Genomic DNA, 21,592 nt, shown 5'->3' with positions numbered 1-21,592 from the left:
TTGCTAAGTTACCTGCTGATATCTCAGAACCCAACTCCCTCCTCCCCCACATATATTTGCCCTATATATTTGTAACTCTTTCCTTGACTAAACGAGACTTGATCGGACTTCTGTCTTGTCTCCATTCTTTGCATCTCTTGTCCCCTTTCATCCCCACTCCCCCTCTAGGGTCTCCATGGACTTACCCGCAGGCTGGGACAGTGTCTGATTTATTTCACTTAACATTATGGTCTCAATGTGAATCCATTTTTCTACAAATGATTCAAACATATCTTCTTATGGCAAAGTAGCATGCCACTGTGTTTAAATACTACATTCTCTGTATCCATTTATCTATAGATGAACATATAGGCCACTTTCAATACTCAGTTACTATAAATTGTGCTGCTCTAAATATTAATATGGATTTATCATTGTAATACAATGCCTTTAACCCTTTCATAAATGTACCTAAAGGGGAATAGCTGGGTCAAGTGGAATTTCTATTTTTAGTTTTTGGGGAATCTCCATATAGGTTTTCATAGTGGTTGCATATTTTATATTGCAACAAAAAATATAGCAGGGTTCCTTTTCCCCCTCAGCCTTTCCAGAATTTGTTATTATTTTATTTCTTCATGATAGTCATTCTTTATGGGGTAAGATGAAATACTATAGTTGTTTTAATTTGTTTCTCCAATATCCAGAGCTATTGAACATTACTTCACATATTTATTAGTCATTTGTGCTTCTTTGATGGAGCATCTGTCCATTTCACTTACCCGGTTTTTGACCGAGTCTTTTACTTTGAGAAATCTAATTTTTTCAGTTCTTTATATATTCTAGACCAGCCTAGGGTACACACGCCACAGCAGGCACACAGAGTGATCTCTGTTAGAACACAAGCCAAGTCACCCCAACAGCCAAGCTCTGGATAACAGTTGTTTTTTTCTAAATTGACTCCTCAGTATTCCAATTTAATTCCAGCATTGGCATTTTGCAAGAAATAAGTGGGCTGGTTTTGGGTTCCAGTTTGGGCACTTTATCTCTAAAAGTTTTGCCATCCCTGCTTTAGCTAACAGCTTTGAGGCATAGTTGGCAAAAATGTTTTACCATTCTGCAGGTTTTCTTTTCACTTTGTTAGTAGTTTCTTTTGCAGTGCAGAATTTTTTAATCTGATACAATCCTATTTGTTGATTCTCAGTACTATTTCTTATACAACCAGGATTTTGTTCAGAAGACCTTGCCTACATCTACGAATTCAAGTGTTTTAGCTATATTGCCTTCAAGCAAGTTACGTGTCTCTGCTCTAACATTTAGTTCTTCGATCAATTTTGATTTTAGATTCAATATTCTGCATTGGATGGCCAGTTTTCTCAGCACCACTTATTAAAGAGGCTATCTTTCCTACAGAGTATGCTTTTGGTCTCTTTGTCAAAGATCTAGTAATTGAGTGTGCATGGCATTGTTTCTGTGTCCTCTTTCCTCTTCAGTTGATTCCAATGGTTGTTTCTGTGACAGTACCGTGCTGTTTTTATTCCTGTAGCTTTGTAATCTAAATGTGAGTTCAGGATTGTGATGCCTCCACAGTTCCTCTTGTTACCCACGACTGGTTTTGCTATTCTGGATCTCTTACAGTTCCATAAAAATTGTATCCAGTTTTCTGAGGAATGCTATTAGAATCTTGATTGGAATTTGAATCAGTATATTAATTTGGAAGTATGACTATTCTATGTTGATTCCTGCCTATTCAGGAACATATCTTTCCATTTTCTGATGACCTCTTCGATTTCTTTTTTCAGGGTGCTATACTTGTTCTTGTAGAGGCCTTTCACTTCTTTAGTTAGGTTAATTGTATTTAATTTTTCTTGATGCTATTGTGAATAGTATTTTCCCACAATTTACTTTTCAGTGGGCTCATTATTAGTGTATGGGAACACTGTTGGTTTTTGTGTTGACTTATGTCCTGCTACATTACTGAATGTGGTTATTCTAAGTCTTCTGGCAAGCTTTTTGGATCTCCTATGTAGAGAATCATGTCATCTTCAAATAGTGATAATTTGATTTCTTCCTTTTTATTTCTTTTTCTGGCCTAATCGCTCTTGCTAATGTTTTGGCTACTATGTTAAACAAGAGTAGTAATAGAAGACATTCTTATCTTTTTGCTTATTTTAGAAGAAATCTTTTAGTTTTTTCCAGTTTAATATGATGTTGGGAGTAGACCTGTCAAAAATGACTTTAATCATAAATGACACTGTCTTCAATGTTGTTGGATTTTTTCTACTGAGCTTTTCCTATGTCTACTGAGTTTTTTCTAAGACCACTGAGATAATCATGTCATTTTTATACTTGCTTCTATTTGTGAGATATATTACACTTATAGATTTGCAAATGTTGAGCCATCTTTGTACAACTGGGTTCAAACCTATTTAGTCATGAAGTATGGTCTTTGATTATTTACTGCATTCTGTTTGAAGATGTTCATTGAAGAGGTTAGTGATAGTTCTATTTTGGTAGGGGAAGGGTCCTTGTGTGTTATTAGAGTAAGAGGAATGATAGTTTGCAGAAATGACTTTAGGAGTACTCCTCCCCTTTTAATTTCATTGAAAAGTTTGAGGTGTATTGGTACTAGAAGTTCCATGAAGTTTTTGTAAAATTCAGGAATGAACTCATCCAGACCTGGGCTTTTCTCAGTTGGTAGATTTTATTATTATTATTATTCTTACTGCTTCAATTTCATTGCCTATAGTTGGATTACCCAGAGTTATTAAATTTTTCTGGTTCAGGTTTGTTAACTCATATGTATTTATCAATCCATACATTCCTTCTGATTTCTTCAATTTATTGGCATATAGGTTTGTAAAATAAATTTTAATAATGTTTTAGATTTTGGTAGTGTCTTGTGATTTTAATTTTTTCATTTCTAATTGCATTGATTTGGGTCTTTTTGGTTTTCTTTTTTGTTTGCCTGTTTTATTCTTTGTTCTTTGAATCATTAATTCTTTGTAATTTTTGTCAAAGTTCATTGATTTATGCTTTAATCTTCGTAATTTCTTTTCTTGTACTAGTTTTGAATCTGGATTGTTCTTGTTTTTCTAGGACCTCAAGGTGCATATTTTGGTTATTTATTTGGGTTCACTGTGTTTTTGTGACATAAGCATTCACAGTTCTAAACTTCCCTCTAAAGACTGCTTTTACTGTGTCCTGTAAGTTCTGATACATGGTTTTGCAATTATCATTTAATTATAGAAACTATTTTATTTCTTCCTTGATTTCTCCTATAATCTATGATTTATTAAAGAATGATGTGTACAAGAAACATATTTCAAAGAGCCACATAATGTAAAGACACATCAAAGTAAAAATCCTATAAGTTCAACACAAGAACACAATTTTAAACATGGTTAGAGAAAAGCAATGAATCATTTCCATGTACTTGCATAATTTCTGTTTTCTTTTGTTGTTGATTTCTAACTTCATTGTACTAAGATCTGATAATGTGTATAGTATAATTTCAATTCCTTTACATTCATTTAAGTTTGCTTTATTAACTAGTATATGGTCTATTTTGAATAAAGTTCCATGTGCTGCTGAGAAGAATGTGTATTCTGTTGTTACTGGGTGGAACACTATAACCATCTATTAAATCCATTTGTTTAAAGACTTTTATCTCATATTTCTTTGCTAGCATTTTGTTCAACTGATTCATTTAATTGTGCAAATGAGGTTAGTGGTCCCATAGTATAACTGTGTTTATGCTTTTCTGGTCTTTTATGTCCACTAATATTTATTATATGAAGTTGGGTGCACTAGTGTTCAGTGTATGTATGCTAATATGACTATCTAGTCCTGCTGGATTATTTCCTTAACCAATATGTTGTAATCTTCTTTGCCTCCTTTGATCAGTTTGGCCTGAAGTTCACTTTGGCTAAGTGTAGGATAGATATATCTGTTTTTTGGGAGGGAGAGGTTTCCATTGCATGGAATATTTTTTCCATGTTTTAATTTTTAATCTATGATTTTCTTTTTGGATTAAATGTGTTTCTTATATCTGGCATACCCTTGTATTTTGTTTCTTGATCTGTGATGCCAGTCTTGTCTTTCGATTGGAGAATTGAGACCATTCACATTAAGAGTTATTACTGATGGGGCTGGGGATTTAGCTCAGTGGTGTAAGTACCTGCCTTGCAAGCAGGCGGTCGTGAGTTCGATCCCCGGTACCGATAAAAATGAAAAAGACAAAAAAAAATGAGTTATTACTGATAAGTATAGTTATCCCTATCATTGCTTACTTTCCTGCTGTTGAATCTCTGTTCTTTCCTACTTAACTTCTAACTCCACCTGTTACATTCATTCTGTTAGACGTTTAGTCATTGTTATATCCATTATCTCTTCCCAGGAGAATCTGGAGAATTTACTGGAGCACTAGCTTAGTAGTTGTGGATTTCTTTAGGTGTTTCTTATCATAAAAGTATCTCACCTTTCCATCAATTTTGAAAGATACTTTTGCAAGATATGTGTGTCTGGGTAGGAAATTTTTTACTTTTAGGACTTGAAACACCTCATTCCAACTCTCCTGTCCTTTAAGATTTACATTGAAAAGTCTGGTACAATTCTCATGGGTTTTCCTTTATAAACAATTTGTTGTATTTTGCTAACCATGTTTAAGATTGTGCTCTTGTGTTGAACTTCTGGGATTTTGACTATGATGCATCTTTATTGTGTATGGTCTTATTTAATTATATGATAAATTATTTTCCCACATCAGGAAAGCTTTGTGCTATTATTTGAGGTTTTTAGGCCACTTTGTGCTGTCTTCTGATTTCCTAATAATTCCAATTCATCTTAGTCTTTTTACATCATCTAGGAGCTGTTGGAGCTATTTTGCATGATCTGTCATTGTTTTTCAAGGTAACTCTCATTAGTTGGTTACTGACAACAGCCCCATCTTCTACTTCTGGAATCAGTTCTTACATTGGTCACTTCTGTCCATAATTTTGATAGAATTTTTATATTTTAAGTTTCCATTTGGAGTCCATTTACAGACTAATTATTTTCTATGCTGCACATTCATCTCTTGCAACATTTTGCTTAGCTCTTCTATCTTTTTCTCAGTGCTTTCTATAGACTCATTTGCCCAATATCTTTTTACTTATATGCTCTGCAAGCTTGTCAAGTACCTTCTTGACCTCTTCTATTATCTTTCCTGATATCATTTTTGAAGAATTCAGGCATGTGGCTTTTGGCTTCCTTCACTTCAATGCCCTATTGATCTGCTTTAAGGGAGTTGGTGGTCTTTGAAAGCATTTTGTTGTCTTGTCTTCTCATGTTTCTATTTTTTATTTGTTTATTTATTAAGGTTTGCAATTTAATTGCAATGGAAAGTTTTTTTCTAATACAGAGACCTCTTTAGCTAATGTCTACTTCTCAGTGATGTGTTCTACTTATGGCCCTTATGTGTTCTAAATATTGCCCTTTCCCTCTACCCAGCTTTCAATCACCTCCTATTGTTTGAGGTGGGAGGTTACAGAATATTTTGCCCAATATCTAGTTTCCAAGAATGGGCCACTGTGCTGTTGATCACCCAAAGACAATCCAGATATTTCGATTTCACAAAAACCATTAATAGCAACAACTATGTCACCTTGGGCATAGTAAAAAAATCAACATTAATATAGCATCAAATGCAAACTGAACATTGACAAATCCAAAGAAGTAGCACTATTATTCATAGAAAAAAGATCTATAATTACAGTGTGAACCTTAAGGCAAGTCAAATAATGACCTATTATTGACCTACATAATTATCTACTAAATGGAGCAAATTTGCTTCTATTAACTATAGGACAAGATTCAACAGTGATAGCATACATTTATCTAGTTATCCTGAGACTCATAAAACTTAGTAGTTATACTGGTAAAGGTAGAGAGGGTGGGAACCAGGGGATGAAAAAAGAAAAATTTGAAAAATTAATGGGATATAAGAATGAGAAGAAAAATCCAAGACGGCTAAAAAATAAAAAGAAATTAGTAGTGATAGAGAGCAGTCACAGAAAAGAATGAACAAGATTTAGAAGAGAAAATGTAAACAGCAAAAACAAAATAAAAAGAAGGTAAAAATGAAGAGAAAAAAATTTTAAGGAAAAAAGATCAAAACAGAAAGAAAACTATGAGGAGAAAAAAAATCCATACCGTTAAAAAGTTTGATGAAGGAAAAACAAGAATCATAGAAAATAGAAATATCAAATAAAGACTGAGTCAAAGAAAAAATTCCTATGTCATTGAATGAGTCATTTCTTTCCCAGACCCAAGGCCTTGGAATCCAACCAGTCAGGATTTTCTACTCCTGGCTTCAAGGCCTATGGATTTTGGAGGTTCACTCCCTGCATCAGAGACCTCTCTGTCCTCACCTCTGACTACGTTGCTGGTTATCCCTCACCTCTGCTGCCACTCGCGTGGAGAAGCAAAATGCAGATCTGGTTTAGAGGTGGTGAATGGTGCCTCCTTTGCCATGGAGAATGCAGTGCACGTAGCCAGGTCTGCTGCTCAAGGAGGGAGGGGCGACTCATCTGGTACAGACTTGCTTCCTCCCCAGGGAAAGCAGCTCTCATCTGGTGCAGACCTTCTGGCTCAGGAGGGAGAAGGGTGCTGCTTGTCTAGTTGGCATGGGGGGAGGGGTGCTTGCCCAGGGCAGGCCTGCTTGCTCCTGGGGTGAGGGTGTCACTAGTAGGTGCAGGTCTGCTTGCTGGTACAGTGGCAGGCTGAGGGGCTACTTGCTCTGCTATTGCCTCTGTAGCATGGTCTCCAGTCCCTTCAGCCTCCCAGCACAGACTCTTCAGTCTCCCAGTGCAGAATCTTCAAGTTTCCAAAAGACTCAAACCAGTGGCTCTGCAGTGAGACTCCAGGCCTTCAAACTTGATTGCATCTGGATCTTCTGGACATTTTGGATTCTTTTGTCTCTGATCTGGCAAACGGCCACTGGGGTTCTTCCGCTTCTGATCCTGTAAGTCTACCTAATAAATATTTTTAGAACCATACATATACTTTATATTAGATCTGTTCCTACAAAGACCCCTGATATCAAAGTCATCTCTGACAATAGAAATTAGAACTCATAGCCTCAGATTCATTTTAGATTAAAAGTAGGTATGAGTCTGAGTCCATCCAATCAGGACTTCCTGATTTAGATGATTTAGAAAGAACAGCATGAGGCATGCCTATGAAAAAGAATTCTGCTAACAAATGGTTTTAAAAAAAAAACGCATTTGGTTCTTCACTAACAATGCGGTCTAAGATTCCACTACCATCTTTCATTGAGTCTAACACATCTTCAGCTAATGGTGAACCATCACTTCCAGTACTTCTCAAACATGTCTAAGAAAGCAATATCAGCACTAAGAATTTTTTTTTCAATCCATTAGTACTAATTCTGTGGGTACTGATGCCTACGAACAGGCAATAACAGTTGTATGTGACTTCTAGTTGGGCAAAAGTTGTGAGATGCAGTCTAATTGTACTTTGGGGAAAATAACATGTCTTATGAAGTGTGAAATATACTTCGTCTTTCCTCACAACTCCAGGATGACTTTCACTGCTATGATATGGGAGAATACATTCAAGGAAGATTTGTTTCATGGTTACAAACAAGCCATGAGATGAAACAAATACCTTACTCCAGCCCAAAGTGCTACAGTTTGTGCTAGCCTAACGCATAAGGACAATAACAGATCTTCAAAGTAGTTTCCTGAGGGGTTATAACAGGCAGTCTCTGAAGAGAGGGGCAAAAAATTTAATTGTAGCTAGTTTCTACTTTCAGTGTATTACAACAGGGACAGCTTTTGTTTGTTTGTTTGTTTATTTATTTATTTATTTATATAATGCAAGCCCATGCATGCAATCCAAATTTATTAAACTACTGATACTAAGTTACACAAAATCGCACCACTTTAATTAAGGCTTTTAGTTTTCACTTGGCCACCTCAAAGCAGTAATGTTAAGTTGGTCACTTCAAATACTGTGGCTCCCTGTTGGACAGACACACAATCTTTACACTCAAATGTTAATGCATACCTAGCAAAAAGGCACTGTGAAATAAAACAGTTAACAGTTCTAGCAAATGCAGCCCTGTAACCAATTACACGATTAAAATTACTTCCCATGTTCATATCCACAGTACTCATTCACCATTTAACATTGCAACCAAAACATTACACATGTGAATCACTAACAGGCAAAAATACTAAACCTGTATATATGGTATTGCAAATACACTTATGCGTGAGCAAGCAAGGGATTCACAGTAAGAATCTACACCTGCAGAAGCCTCAAAATGATTTACAAAAATGTTAAATCATTAAAAAATTGTTTGAAAATTTACACTTCTTGTTGTAGACCCCCCACTGTAGACACAATTCTAAACAGTGTTCCCTATGTAAACAAAAAAGGAAACATATAATAAATAAAACATAAAAGAAGTTTGAAACATCTGGACATTTCCTTCCCAACAGATTTAAAGGCAATGTGTTTAATCTAAGACCTTATACTAAAAGGACTATCATATTTTAAAGACAAGATCACTGTCACCACAGGTTTTTGAAAAATTAAAAAACTATATAGCAGTGTTAATCGGAGTGGCTATTTTGTAAAATAAAATGATAATGACCTTGATTTTAAAAAAATTACAGTGAGTTACAAGTATGAAAAAAGTGAAGTTATCTGGAGTAATCTATACAGGAGCCCTTTGGATTTCTTTTATTATGCTAAAATAAATGCAGCTTTTAGAGTTTACATTACTGTACTCTCCAGTACAAAGTATAGGGTGTCTTAAAGTATACAGTATACCATTTTCATATGTATATACATTATTGGTAGGTGAAGAAATGTCTCTTAGCAGTAATAGTAGATGTAGCCTCTGATTTTACAAGCTGCATACTCTAGACTATTATATAAGTAAAAATCTTTCTTGTGATATGGTAAAGTGATCAGAATGTGCAAACTGAGAGTAGCTTTCATCCACGTTTTATTGGGTACCAATGCAGGAAAGTCCATTTAAGATGTTGGTAGGTTTAAGTTGGAATGCTGGCACTGTTGAATTGGACAGCAGTTCTTCAGACCTGATTCAGAGCTACAATGCATTTAGTATATTAAAGCAGTTGATATGACGACTTATTGCAGGTCTTCCCAGGCACTGAAGTTTTTCCTTTAATTTGCTGCACTAGATCACAAAAGATCTCATTAACATATATTTTTTGTTTTGCAGATTCTAAGAATGCACAGTTGTTCCACTGTCTTGCTAGATTTTGACCTTGTTCCTTTCCTACAACTTTTTCATCTCCCAAGCCACATTTATTACCAACCAGAATCATTGGAACATCCTCAGTGTCTTTAACCTGAAGAAACTGTTCTCTCAGATCTTGTAGATCATCAAATGTGGACTCTGCTATGATGGAATAAACTAAAGCAAAGCCTTCTCCATTTTTCATGTACAAATCTCTCATTGCTATAAATTGTTCCATTCTTGCAGTATTCACAATTTCAAGCATATGCTGCTGTACATCTACTTCAATTTACTTTCTATAAGAATCTTCTCTCTTGGGTTCATATTTTTCAACAAAAATTCTTTGAACAAACTGTACAGGCGGAGCAGGCTTTCTAATGCCTCCTAAGCCAAGAACAACTGGCTTATACTTAGGCATGATGCCAATTTATCAAAGAGAGGACTTCCTCCTCTCTCACACTGTCATGAGTGGCCACAGCCAGTGTCATCCCATTCCCTCCAGGTCTTTGCCCCTGCCACTGCCACTGCCATTTGGGCTGGCTCAGGGACAGCATTTTAAAACTTAAGATTCTCAAATACATTACCCTTCTCAAGTGTTTCAGCTCAACCAATGCTTCCTTCAGGAAAACATCACTACTTCCACAAAATAAAGTGAGAGATTTGGTTGTTTTCTGGACTCTTCATCTCAAAGTACATCCAAGGCTTCCATAGACCTACAGTGATATTCACCTCTCCTTAACCTCAGGGCCTCCAAGGGAAAGATGGGCAAAAACAAGGGAGCCTTCCATTGGGCTACAGGGCATCAGCAAAAGGTGTGACCCTCTGGTGTTCTCACTCAATAGCTGCTAGATTATTCTGGCACAATAGAGAAGCAAAAGTACAAAACAAACAGGTTTATTAGTTGAGGACGTGGAAAGGAGCACATAACCTACGGTGCCTGGGCTGTCCTTCCACTGGAATATGGGGTATGGGACACACGTAATCTTTGACCTTGGGTGGTGCTTAGGACAGACATTGATGATGCACAAGGAGCTGATTGGATTTTTTTTCACATGCACTTGGAAAGGAACAAGGAAGTTATAATAGGGGAAGGAGAAAGTGACCTCAGGATAAACATCCCCAATTTGGCCTTCCATCGCCATAATGTCCTGTAATTTATTCTAGAGCAAAACTCTTTCAATAGCCACATCCGCTGGGACTTTCTTAGCCACAAATACAGAAAACATAATGTGGCTTCACATTTGTAACATTTACCAGCTCTCTTAACCAAGACTTCACGGACAGGTCAGTACCCAGATGCTACATAATATGTGAGCTTGACTCTGCCTCTCTAAAGCCCTCTTGGGTCCTCTGTTCCCTGTGTAATCAGGCAGAGACCCAGACAGCTACTACAAAACCAGGCGCCATAGGTGGGTACAACTCGGTTCATCACGGGAAGCAAGGAGACTCTTAAAAACAAAAAACTCTTCCAGAAATCTTCCAGCACACCTCCACTCAAGTCTAGTCGCAGAGTGAAGCACATGCTTATGCTCAACCAATCAGGGCAAAAAGAAAGCTCAATCATAATTGGTATCAATCAGCACGGACCCACACCAGGCTGAAGGTGATAGGCTGACAGACTGAGGTCTGCTTACTTCCAAGAGTGTGATCATGGGAGAGGGAAGGAGGCCTGGAGGTCAGGGTCTCCTTGGGAAGGAGGGAGGGTGTGTAGGAAAGGGTGCTTGAGAGCCAACAAAATCACTAAAAAATTCCTCTAAAATACTTTTTCTTAGAAGTGGCATCTTCTAATCATCGATGCTAGAGTAAGTACATTAATGATAGGACTCTTTTTTAAGTACATTAATGATAGGACTCATGGGAAATATAGTGTCGTTAAAAGGAAGCACCGACCATTATATGCCATTATACCTGAGAAATGACATGACAAATGATTATTTTTATTCAGTTTAGTCCTCTGATGAATATTTTATTTTGCTCTGGGGAGCAAAAGTAGATGACTTCATTGTGGGTAGGCCTAATCCCCACCACACTTAAGGCAAAAGACATTTTTCATATTTATATATTCTCGGTTTGATAAATCACTGATGAGTGGAATTATTAATCTCATAACTTCTTTCCAGGTTTATGAAGGCAAGAGTTAAGAACCCACAGTAAGACTGGTCCATATTCAAACAGGGAGTACCAGCAAAGTCCTTTGGCTTCAGGATACTTTATTCTCCACAGTTCTAATCACAAAAAGCACCCAAAAGTAGAGGATTTAAAAGAGCAATTCTACTTTTTTGTGGTCATGGGGTGTGCAGAGGTGGAAAAAAAATTACAGATCCAAATGATTTTTTTCCTCTTTTCCTTGTGTCATAGTCTATTTGCTGAATATCCTGATGGCCTTTGATTCTTATTCCTTTACTTTGTATTCTGACTCCTGGCTTCAAGATTGTTGTTGTCTGCAAATCCTTAGATACCATGGTTACCCAAAGGGTCAAACTGACTCTCCCCAAAACTGAATGCTGCTGACTCACTAGATGCCAAAGGGATTGTAATAGCCACAGCTGAAATAGCTGTCCTAACAAGGATGCTTAGGTAACATTAGCCAACGAAAAAGACAAAAAAAGAAAAGAAAAATACCCTGTGGCAAATCAATTACCTACCCTTCTTTTAAACAGATTCAGAATGGTATCATGCTTCCAATCAGGTAGGATGGTATTTCCCAAACTGATTTACACAATGCTAATGTTATTAAGAAAGGAAGGAAAATATTGAGAGGGTAAAGAAAAATTCTTAATTTTTCAAAATATTTTTACTCTTTAATTATCCCAATCTGATATCAAATAACATTGCTATTCTGTATATATAAAGATAAAGCAGTTTAGATTAAGATCTACTTAATTCTGAAAAATATAATAGTCAAATAGAATATACGAGTTGAATTAAATATTACATTAGTGATTTTCAGCCTGTAAGGCCACGCTCTGTTTTATCCCATTTGGTCATGATGCCATTTCTATGAAGACTGTGTTAATGCCATCCACATTTCCCAGGAGAATAAACTCAGAGTCTGAGAAGTTCTGTGCCTCTTCTCAGTTTACAAAACTTAGCAGGGGAAAGGAGGAACTGGCCTGAAGTCTAGCATCCAACTCACTCTGCTGCCTGCCCACACTGCCGATATACATTCATCACATGGGATTAATGTAGTCCTTACTGCACACACAAAGGCAGCAAATTTGGAAACAACAGGTTGCAGTTCTGCTGCTCCTTTCTTGCTGTGAGCCTGTTGCTTCATGTGACTGTCAGTTTCTCTTCATTCTCAGGTCCAACAGGGGCATTTCTGCAAAGAATGTTGGGAGAACCTAATGAATGAGCACATTCCCAAGAAGACTTGGAAAGTACGATGTGCTGACAGGTGACCAGGGGGGACATTCTGCAGAAGCTGTTCAAGCACTCAGCTTTCCCTGACTGCCCTTCGTGTGCTCACTGGGGCCCTCATTATTTGAACTCAGGCTCTAAACCAAGAATGTGACATCTTGTTAAACATAAGTGGTCTGTGCCCTTTTGAAGAGCAACATGTGGGTCACACTACCTTATCATTTCCAGTTTATAAGATGAAAGCAGTTCCAGTATCCTTGAACTCCTTCAAAACATTGCCAACTTTGACTCTTCCAACAGTTCTTACGAGAATGTATGATAGGCTCCATGGAAACTCTCATCCTGACAGGCCAAGGTCTGTGATGGCTGAACAGGATGGCAGTGATTTCCCAGACCTAATCAAGGATGTATTTCTGACAGGCAGCACAACATTACAACTAGCATTTGAGGTTTTACCTGATTGGCCTATACAGTGGTCTGTCAGAAAAGGATTAAAGAACTCAATAACAAGATTTCACATATTCACAGATGTTTGAGTGCCCAGTGAAAAGACTACAGAATTATAAGCGATAGAATTTATAGATCGGGTTTTCTTTAGGTTTTTAATATAATTTTGCGTTCTTCTGAACCAAAATAGCAAATTTATCAAGCTCACAAGTCCCTAGGGAACTTAAAGAGTATTGCTCAGAACTATCATAATAAAAATGTAACACTAAAACCACAACTATAGTAAGTTATGTGAAGGAAAATGTGGTTTTAAAACTTACCGAGAATGCATTCATAAGCATTATGATACAACTGAATGTGGCAGTCTGGGGCAGGAGTGGGGCACTGACTCAGGTATGATATTTCGCTTAACTCACTACCACGACAATGAAAAGTATTTACTTACTGAAGACAAAAGACAAGTCCAGCATGCATAAGGCTTTGGTTGATGAATGATTCAGCACCTAAAGAACAATAGCCAGTTTTTCCCATTAGCAAGAATCCTTACTGGGGTGGGGTAAAATAGCATTCCCCACTTTGGCTACGTGATCTAATCGTAGAAGCTATTCAAATTAAGCTATACTCAAGGAGGTAAAATGAATGTACACAGAAATGAAAGCAGGTCTAGCCTTTGATGGTAAAAATTACCCATTTCTGGACAAGTGTAAGTTATTATTAATAGTATATTTGTTCAAGTCCCACATTTAACCTGGCGTTATTTTCATTTACCAGTAGTCCTCTAGTTTATTGATGAAGAAATAATCAGAGATGTGTTGTCGTCACTATGAAGAATACTGCCAATTTAGGGTTTGGCAGAAACCTGACTATCAAGGAATATGTATACAAGTACATGTGCTAAAATATGAATTTAGAAAAACAACTATTCCTTTTAACCTTAATTCACTCTTTGGTTTCTTGAATATTTATTGAGCACCAAGCACTGTTATTACAAGCAAAATTACTCAGACTCAGTGGTATACACTAGAAATCCTAGGTATTTGGGAGGTTCAGGCATGGGAAGCAAGTTTCAAAATTAAAAAAAAAAAGGCTGGGCCAACAAAATGAAAGGAAAATCCACAGAATGAGAAAAAAAATTTAGCCAGTACTCTCTTAGACAAGTGACTGTCAGACACATATAAAGAACTGAAAAAATCGGACCCTCCCAAATAAGCATCTGAGAGAAACACATACTTCTTGATTGAAGAAATAAAAATGGTAATAAATATATGAAAAATATTTTGACATCATTGGTCATTTGAGAAATGCAAATTAATGCTGAGATTCCACCTCACGGTGAAAAAAAATGGCTATTATCAAGAAATCAGCCAATAACAAATACTGATAGGTCTCTGGGGCAAAAGAAATCATTCTCCATTGTTGGAAATCAATGTGGAGACTCTTCAAAAAATTAGGATTAGAGGTCCCATTTAACCCAGCTATTCTTCTGGGTATCTTCCCAGGAGAATTAAAAGCATCCTATCAAAGTGATATATGCACACCTAGGTTATAGTGCACAATTTGTAGTAGCTAAATTTTGGAAAACAACCCAAGTGTCCATCGAGCAAGGAATGAATAAAAAAGATATGGTATTTTATATAGTTTATGGAGAACTATTCAGCCATAAAAAAGATAAACTTGAGACTTTTATAGGTAAATGGATGTAATTAGAGACCGTATTCACAAATTAAATAAATCGAACGTGCATGTGTAGGCATCATCTTATCTCTCTAGTGTAAGAAACTAAAAGAGTAAATAAGATATAAAATCTCCAACAGATAGCGAGGAAGAGAAAGAAACTGCTTACAAGGAAAGAACAACTGGGATGGGGAAAAGGCGAAATGAAGGAAGGGAAACAAAAATAAATAAGATAGCTAACATAATTATACTAATTTCTTTTAGTTCATTGAAAGATTAGTTGGTGCTAAATTTTGTATGACTCTATCTTGTAATCTGAGCAACTACTTTGAAGACAGCAAGCAATATATTAAACATTATTAATCCCTTATTATCGTGCTGTGAAACTGTATCAGTTTTTACCTTTTTTTACTTTTCTCTCTTAAAAAAAAAAGCTAGAACATAATTCAGTAGCTGACTAGCTAGCACGCATGAGGCTCTAGATTCACTCCCAGTTCTTACACACACACCCCAAAAATCTCCCAAACTTATACTACTTGGAATTTTTACTTATTCTAGTTGGAAGAAATAAGAAGTAAACCATGTAAATAAAATCTTTAGCATGCCAATATTCAAAGATTAATAATAAAAATATCAAATATTTAGTAAACAATAATTAAAGAGTTCGCAGGTCTGAAGCAACTGCAAATTCTAATCTCATCAGTGTAACTTGACCCAGTACCTGATCCTTAGATGTTCGAGAAATATTTGTTAAATGACAGAATAAACAAATGAACATACATTACGGTTTCTATGAATAGTCCTGACACTATTTCAGCCCATATGAAATTTTCTTTTATCACTTACTTTCTCCCAAAAAAGATTTGACATAACTTATGATAAAAGTTAAAGAATGTGCCCTGGCAGGGCAGGAGGAACTATAGTTCCCTTGTATGGCTTTTCTTTATTTTGTTTAATACAGGGCTTAACCATACTGTGACTAATAACTTAAATGCAAGAACAGTGTGTAGCACTTTCTTTTGAAAGAGGTAGTATTTTTTCACATAACTTTTTCAAAAATATATCCCTTAACAACAGCTGAGTTGAACAAAATTGTGATTTTGAAAGAAAAGGAAGAAATAGCACTGTCCTGACCAAGCACTTCTGCGTGCATGTGACTTTCTTTAGAGTACCAAGAATAGAACTTAGCCTCATAGTGACTCTCGCTAAATGGTGCCGTGTGATCTGCAGATGAAGTTGATGTTCATGCTGTTTCCATAATGGTCAGCAGGGGAGAGAGTTAGAACCATAACATACTTTCCAGCTCTTTGGTCAGATTCAATTCAACCTCTCAAGCTCTTCAGCTTGAGCATACAGCTTTCAGGAACCCATGAGGGTGTCAAGAGAGGGTCCCGGTTATCTAGCCATTCACAGCAGCCAATGTAGAGCCAAGCCAAGGAGGCAGAGGGGGCAGTGACCTGTGTCACACCAAATGGACAATGTAAAGGCAAACATTTTTTTCAAATTCCAGCTCAGTTCTGTTAAATGTCCACCCTAGGTGGGAAACATAGGACAGCTTCGTGCTATGAATGAAATATTACTGTTTAAAAGCCATCACCTAGGCAGGAACCTGAGCTTAATATCTGTAATTATTGTTACTGAATATAAATATTATCTGAAATATTGTTGCTATGATATCGTAGGAAGGAAGTTTAGGAAAATTATATTTCACAAGGTGAAAATACAGCTTCACAAGACTTTAGATAGAAGAGCAGCCTAAAAGGGGAGTCAGTTGTTGCTTACACAGAAGAGGAGTTAGATGAAAACAGATTCTGGATAGGATGGCTTATAAATTAAAGTTGCACTGAGTTCACAACTCCAGATTGACCAGCAAGGACTGAGGTCCCAAGTCCTCCAACCTCCCCAAGTGCGTGAAGGAATTCAAGAGATTGTCTTCAACCATCAATCCATACAGCTCACCCTTTCTTTGAGAAAGTTCTGAAAATTAACACAGGAAGAAAGAAAACTACTTCCCTAAGCTTCACAGGCAACAGAATCTACGCTGGAGTGACCAGAAGCTCCTGCCAACATAGCAGCCCTTCCTTTACTTATTTTCTTCTCCATTCTTACCCTCCCTTCTTTTCCTACTATTGCTCCTTGCTTTCTGCTATTTTCCTTTTTCTTTCCTGATACATTTTGCAAGGACCTATGGAAGAGTGATTTCCTCTTTGTTATTTGCCATCAGATTCTCGATCAGCCAGGTGCTGAAGGATGTTGTTCTGGTCTCAGTTTGTTGGCCTGGACTTGATGTATTTTTCATCCTCTCTTTCCTCATCTCCTGCTGTAAAAAAGTTCTGCATTCAGATGAAAAATACATGGGTCATCTAGATAATCACTCCCATTGGAGGACAGGAAACTGGTCCTAGATGACTATGAATGAACTCTCTGAGAACCAAATGAGACTCGCAGAAATAGAAACCAGATGTACGCAATCATGAATCTAGGGCACTACTCTGCCTCCAGCTTATTTTTAGCAGAACTGTTATTGAAGTCCTCTCAGTGCCATAATTAATTTCCAAGGATTGCCATTAGCCTCATAGTCTAACATGGTACAAGAGAAATTTTGCATTCAAGATTTGAGTGGAAAATAACAATTTTTAAGTAGTTCAGGGGCAAATTTTATGGTTTTTAGCTTGCTTAGTTTGACCTAGGAGTAATGAGCCTCTCAAATGTAATCCATCTTTAGATAATAGTGCCTGTTTATGTATTTAGGATGTGTCAACCTCCTCAAGGCTGGGAAGTATCATAGCCTAGTATAATATTTAGCTTTCATGTTTTGGGTGTGCAACAAGAAGACCAGCAGTCTTGTTAGCTAAAATCAACTCAAGGTATTAGAGTCTGGACATGAACTTGGCCTGCCCATGCCAGAGGGGATACAAGTAACTTCTTTCAGGCACCGGATGAAATCATTAATTATGTCAGCAGCCCCAGCGATAGATCTGGAGACACTTTGCACTACTTAGCAAACAGGCAACCTTCTCAACTGTTTGGAAATCTGGGAAGATCTTAAAGATCTGTACTCACTGTGCTTACTCCTTTCCCTGCAAATCCTCAGGCTTTTTCTTGATCCTGTGTCTCTTTGGTTTTACCACACCGGGGTTGGAATGAGATGAGGGAAATATGTGGTTGTGACTCCCGACTGTGTATTATAGCCCTAAAAGCACATCCTGGTACACCTTAACAATGAAACTCTTTCTCAGGCATGGTTTTCTGGAACTGTATCAACCACATTTGAGTTCCTGCTCCATTTAGCGCCATCAGAGGTCTTTTAAAGAGCAATTTAACCACTATAGACATGTACATTTTTGCCTATTAAAGAACAGTTTTATAAAGAATGTGACCTGTGTTTATAGCACACACAAAAATTATCCTCTCTGCAAAAAAGACAGCTTCTATTTTTTAACCATTAAAAATGGCCTGGCAGTTCTCTGTATAATTAACTTCTTAGCAAGATGAAAAATAAAAGAGCAAAGTGCAACAGCATTCTGCTAAGGTCACTTTGCATTTTCTTAGCATACTATTCACCCACATGATGATGGATTTCCATATACGATGGTGCATCAGAAATCCACACATTTGCCCCTCACTTCCCAGTCTCTGGGGAGCTAAGCATGAATGAAATAAAGAAGTGTCTTCCCAAGAATGTGTAACACCACACATTAAGCCTAGGGAAGGGGAGATGATAGACACTGAGAGACACAGGGTGTGCTTCAAATCTACCATAAATTTTAAAAGAATAGCAACAGATCAAAGAACTTTTTCCTATGAATTTTGGAAAGCAGGCCTAAAACAATTAAAATATGCTTTCATCTCTCAAAAGTGAAGAGTCAGGTAAAAGAATAATAATTCAATTCGATTTCACAAACACCTTCAGAAGAAAGCAGGGCCGAAGCCCTTGGAAAAGCTGAGTAGAACACAAACAGAGTTTTGTTTATGTGTTTGCTTTTTAATTCATGGAAACTCCTATCAATTGAATGTTTTCCTCTTAAAAGCAAGGGGAAATCAGCCTAAGAGTTTTGGCAAAGCTGTGGATGGAATGGATTAATACAGATAAAAGAATAACATTTTAAAAACATAATAACAAGTCATTGGGGAAAACTTTACTAAAAATGAAGAAATCAGGGGCTGGATTGTAGCTAAGTGGATGACTTATAGCATGAGCAAGGCCCTAGCGTAAAAGACAAAGAAATGCAGAAACTGAAAGAAATTAGATGAAACTGTAAAGAAAAGCATCTCAATTAGTATTATCCCAAGAGAGGGGAAATACAGGCCTCCCAGGGGAGGGTTAAAAAGCAGAGGTCCCTAATTTGTATGAATAAAATATGGAAGACTGGAACCTACCTATAGCATTACATTTTCTTCTTTCATAAGGGAGGGCTAGCAAAGAATTTACCAAAAAAACTAGGTTTTCAAATTGCAATAATATCACTATGCTGGTGATTTTCACACTTTTCAAGGAACTGAAGGCTTATGTAATTAATTTTTGAAATAATTACTTTAATAATTTTTGAAAATAGCCAGAAAATGGGAAAAAGTATTTTGTATGATTTACTGATTTGAAAAAATGTTTACAAGAATATACAGATATATCCGCCATCATCACTACTCCCAGACTATTTTTATATTATACACTCAGAAACTGAGAGAAAAAGTTATTGAAATTGTTTAGTTACAACACTTTCTAGTTGTCAGGTATTCTCAAAACACTTTGTAAGTAGGCAGGCACACACACACACACACACACACACACACACACACGTCCGTACGCACACACGCACGCTCATGTTCCACCCTACAACTGGAAACGAAACAAATGCACCAGACAATGGTGAGTTTCGATCTGATGTCCTGTAGGTTCCCTTGTGTCCTGTATGATGGATGCTAAGTAAACATGTCCCTACAAAACGTGCAGAACATAAAAGTCATAAACATCCCAATATTTTGTAGGTTTTCCCTTTTATTTTAAAGTAAATTAGTTGTTCAGGTGGAAATGAGTATTTGTTGTTTTGTTTTTTAGAGACAAGGGGGAAGCTGCCAGGAGAAATACGACACAAGGCAAAATGCAACGCTAATTCCTGCATTGTAAATCCATGGAGGAGCTTGATGAAGGCCTGAGACGCGGCACCAGAGCTGGGCAGTGCTGGACCTCAGGGAGCGCTCGCCGGGAGCTCCGTCAGCCCGGAGGCGGCCAGGGAGGAGGACAAGCACCCTTCCGCAGTGACGCCCCCGGAAGCTTCTCGGCCGCAGGAAAGGACACCCGGGGTCTTACGGGAGCGGTCTTCCCTTAAAAGCACCCGCGTGGACAGACGCGCAGACACCGCGCGGCCCCGGCGCGCTCCCGGACACCTCCCAGCACGTGGAAGCCGCCCGCGAGGCCGCCGCCCGGGAAGGGGCGCCCAAGCCACCCCGATGCGGACTCCGGAGCCTTCCGGTGCGCCCCGCACTGGGCTGACCCCGTCGCGGCGGGTAGGGGGCTTTGGCCTCGCCCACGCCAGCGCACCCGCCTGGCCACCATGGACAGCTCCGGGCGCCACGGCGAGGTGGCGCGCGCCCTGGGCAGGGGCCAAGTGTCCGGAAACCGCCGCCACCGCCGTGGGAGGGCAGGCTTCGGCTGACCACGTCTCCCTATAGGAACTGTCATCAGGTACACAGCACTGTAAGAGCCAGGGGAGAGCCGGCCGGGAGACTGGCTCCAGGTCCCTCATTCCCTCTCCACTCCCGCGACTCCCACCGCCTTGGTTTTGCGGGGCTCCTTAAAACCACACTGACAGGAGGCGAGCTGATGGCGAGGAGTCCCCGCGCGAGCGCCGAAAGGGGTTGTCCCGGCACCCCACGCACACCCCAGCCGGAGCCCTGTGGACTGGAGGGGAAACACGTTCGCACCTCTCCAGAGCTCATCCGGTCTGGGCTTATCGCTCTTAGGAGTCACAAACTGACCCGGAGGCAGGGAAGGGGAGTGCACTGCGGGGAGGAAATTCGCCTTAGCCTGGGGCCCTGTCTTTTCCTTGCCCAGTCACCAAATCTTTCCCTTGCCATCAGCCTGAGGCAGGGCTTTCCCCAAAGGGGGAGAATGTAGGGGGTGTGAAATCACACACATTACTACTCAAGGCAAAAATTACTGCTCTGGGTTCCATGGCGACCCAGAGTCCAGATTCTTGGGAGAAGGGAAGCAGCAAAGCGCACTGAGGATGTCCCAGGCCTCTGAAGTTCCCATTCAGCCTGGGATCTCCAAGATCCTCTCCAAGAAGCCGATAAAGATTGTCCACTGTACCTGTAACTCTCCCAGGATCCATACCCTAGAAACTGGACCTCCCTCCCTTTGCTGTACCCAGCACCCAGCAAGGAAGCCAGGAGATCTCAGAGGGAGCAGGTAACTGTCCCACTGGCTTTCCTGTGGCCTTATTTCTGACAGATTCCAGGAAAGACACATACATGACCAGCTGAAAGCCAAATGGACACTAGTGGACTCCCCTAAGGGTGGGTGTCTGGATGCCCTCCTTTGGTCCAGCCACTGCCTTGAAGATGGACTGCTTACTGGCTTCAGGGAAAGAGATAGAGTAGGGAGGGGAAGATTTTTGAGGTCCCCTGTGGACAGGGGACAGTCTTTCCAGGCAGCCCGGACTCAGAATTGAAGGCAGGGCAACTCACCTCACATGGGAGCTGGACCACAGCCAGAAGTGCTCTGTGGTGTCCCAGCACACTGGTTCAGATTGGGGGTTTGGTGTTTGAGTTAGGTCAGACTTGGAGCTCTTTGTGATCTCTCAAAAGTCCAGAACTGCCCACTGTTGGAACCCAACAATTTGGCTTGGCCAAGGGCAT

The 21,592-nt window shown here is 38.8% G+C and overlaps 1 protein-coding gene across 1 annotated transcript; it reads right to left on the bottom strand.

Annotated features, from left to right (window-relative positions):
- Nucleotides 1–9,119: 9,119 nt before the first annotated feature.
- Nucleotides 9,120–9,671, bottom strand: LOC100713271 (ras-related protein Rap-1b-like). The gene is made up of 2 exons (XM_005002325.1): nt 9,547–9,671; nt 9,120–9,492 (listed from the first exon to the last, which is right to left on the bottom strand). The coding sequence occupies exons 1-2, from the start codon at nt 9,669–9,671 to the stop codon at nt 9,120–9,122; spliced, it is 498 nt and encodes a 165-aa protein (XP_005002382.1).
- Between the last annotated feature and the right edge of the window lie 11,921 nt (nt 9,672–21,592).

The sequence above is a fragment of the Cavia porcellus genome, unplaced genomic scaffold (assembly GCF_034190915.1).
Source record: "Cavia porcellus strain 051 isolate PalLab524CR breed Dunkin Hartley unplaced genomic scaffold, mCavPor4.1 scaffold_8, whole genome shotgun sequence".
NCBI classification, from domain to species: Eukaryota; Metazoa; Chordata; class Mammalia; order Rodentia; family Caviidae; genus Cavia; species Cavia porcellus.
Note: the sequence above shows the minus strand (reverse complement) of the source record. Positions and strands in the feature narration are given on the sequence as shown.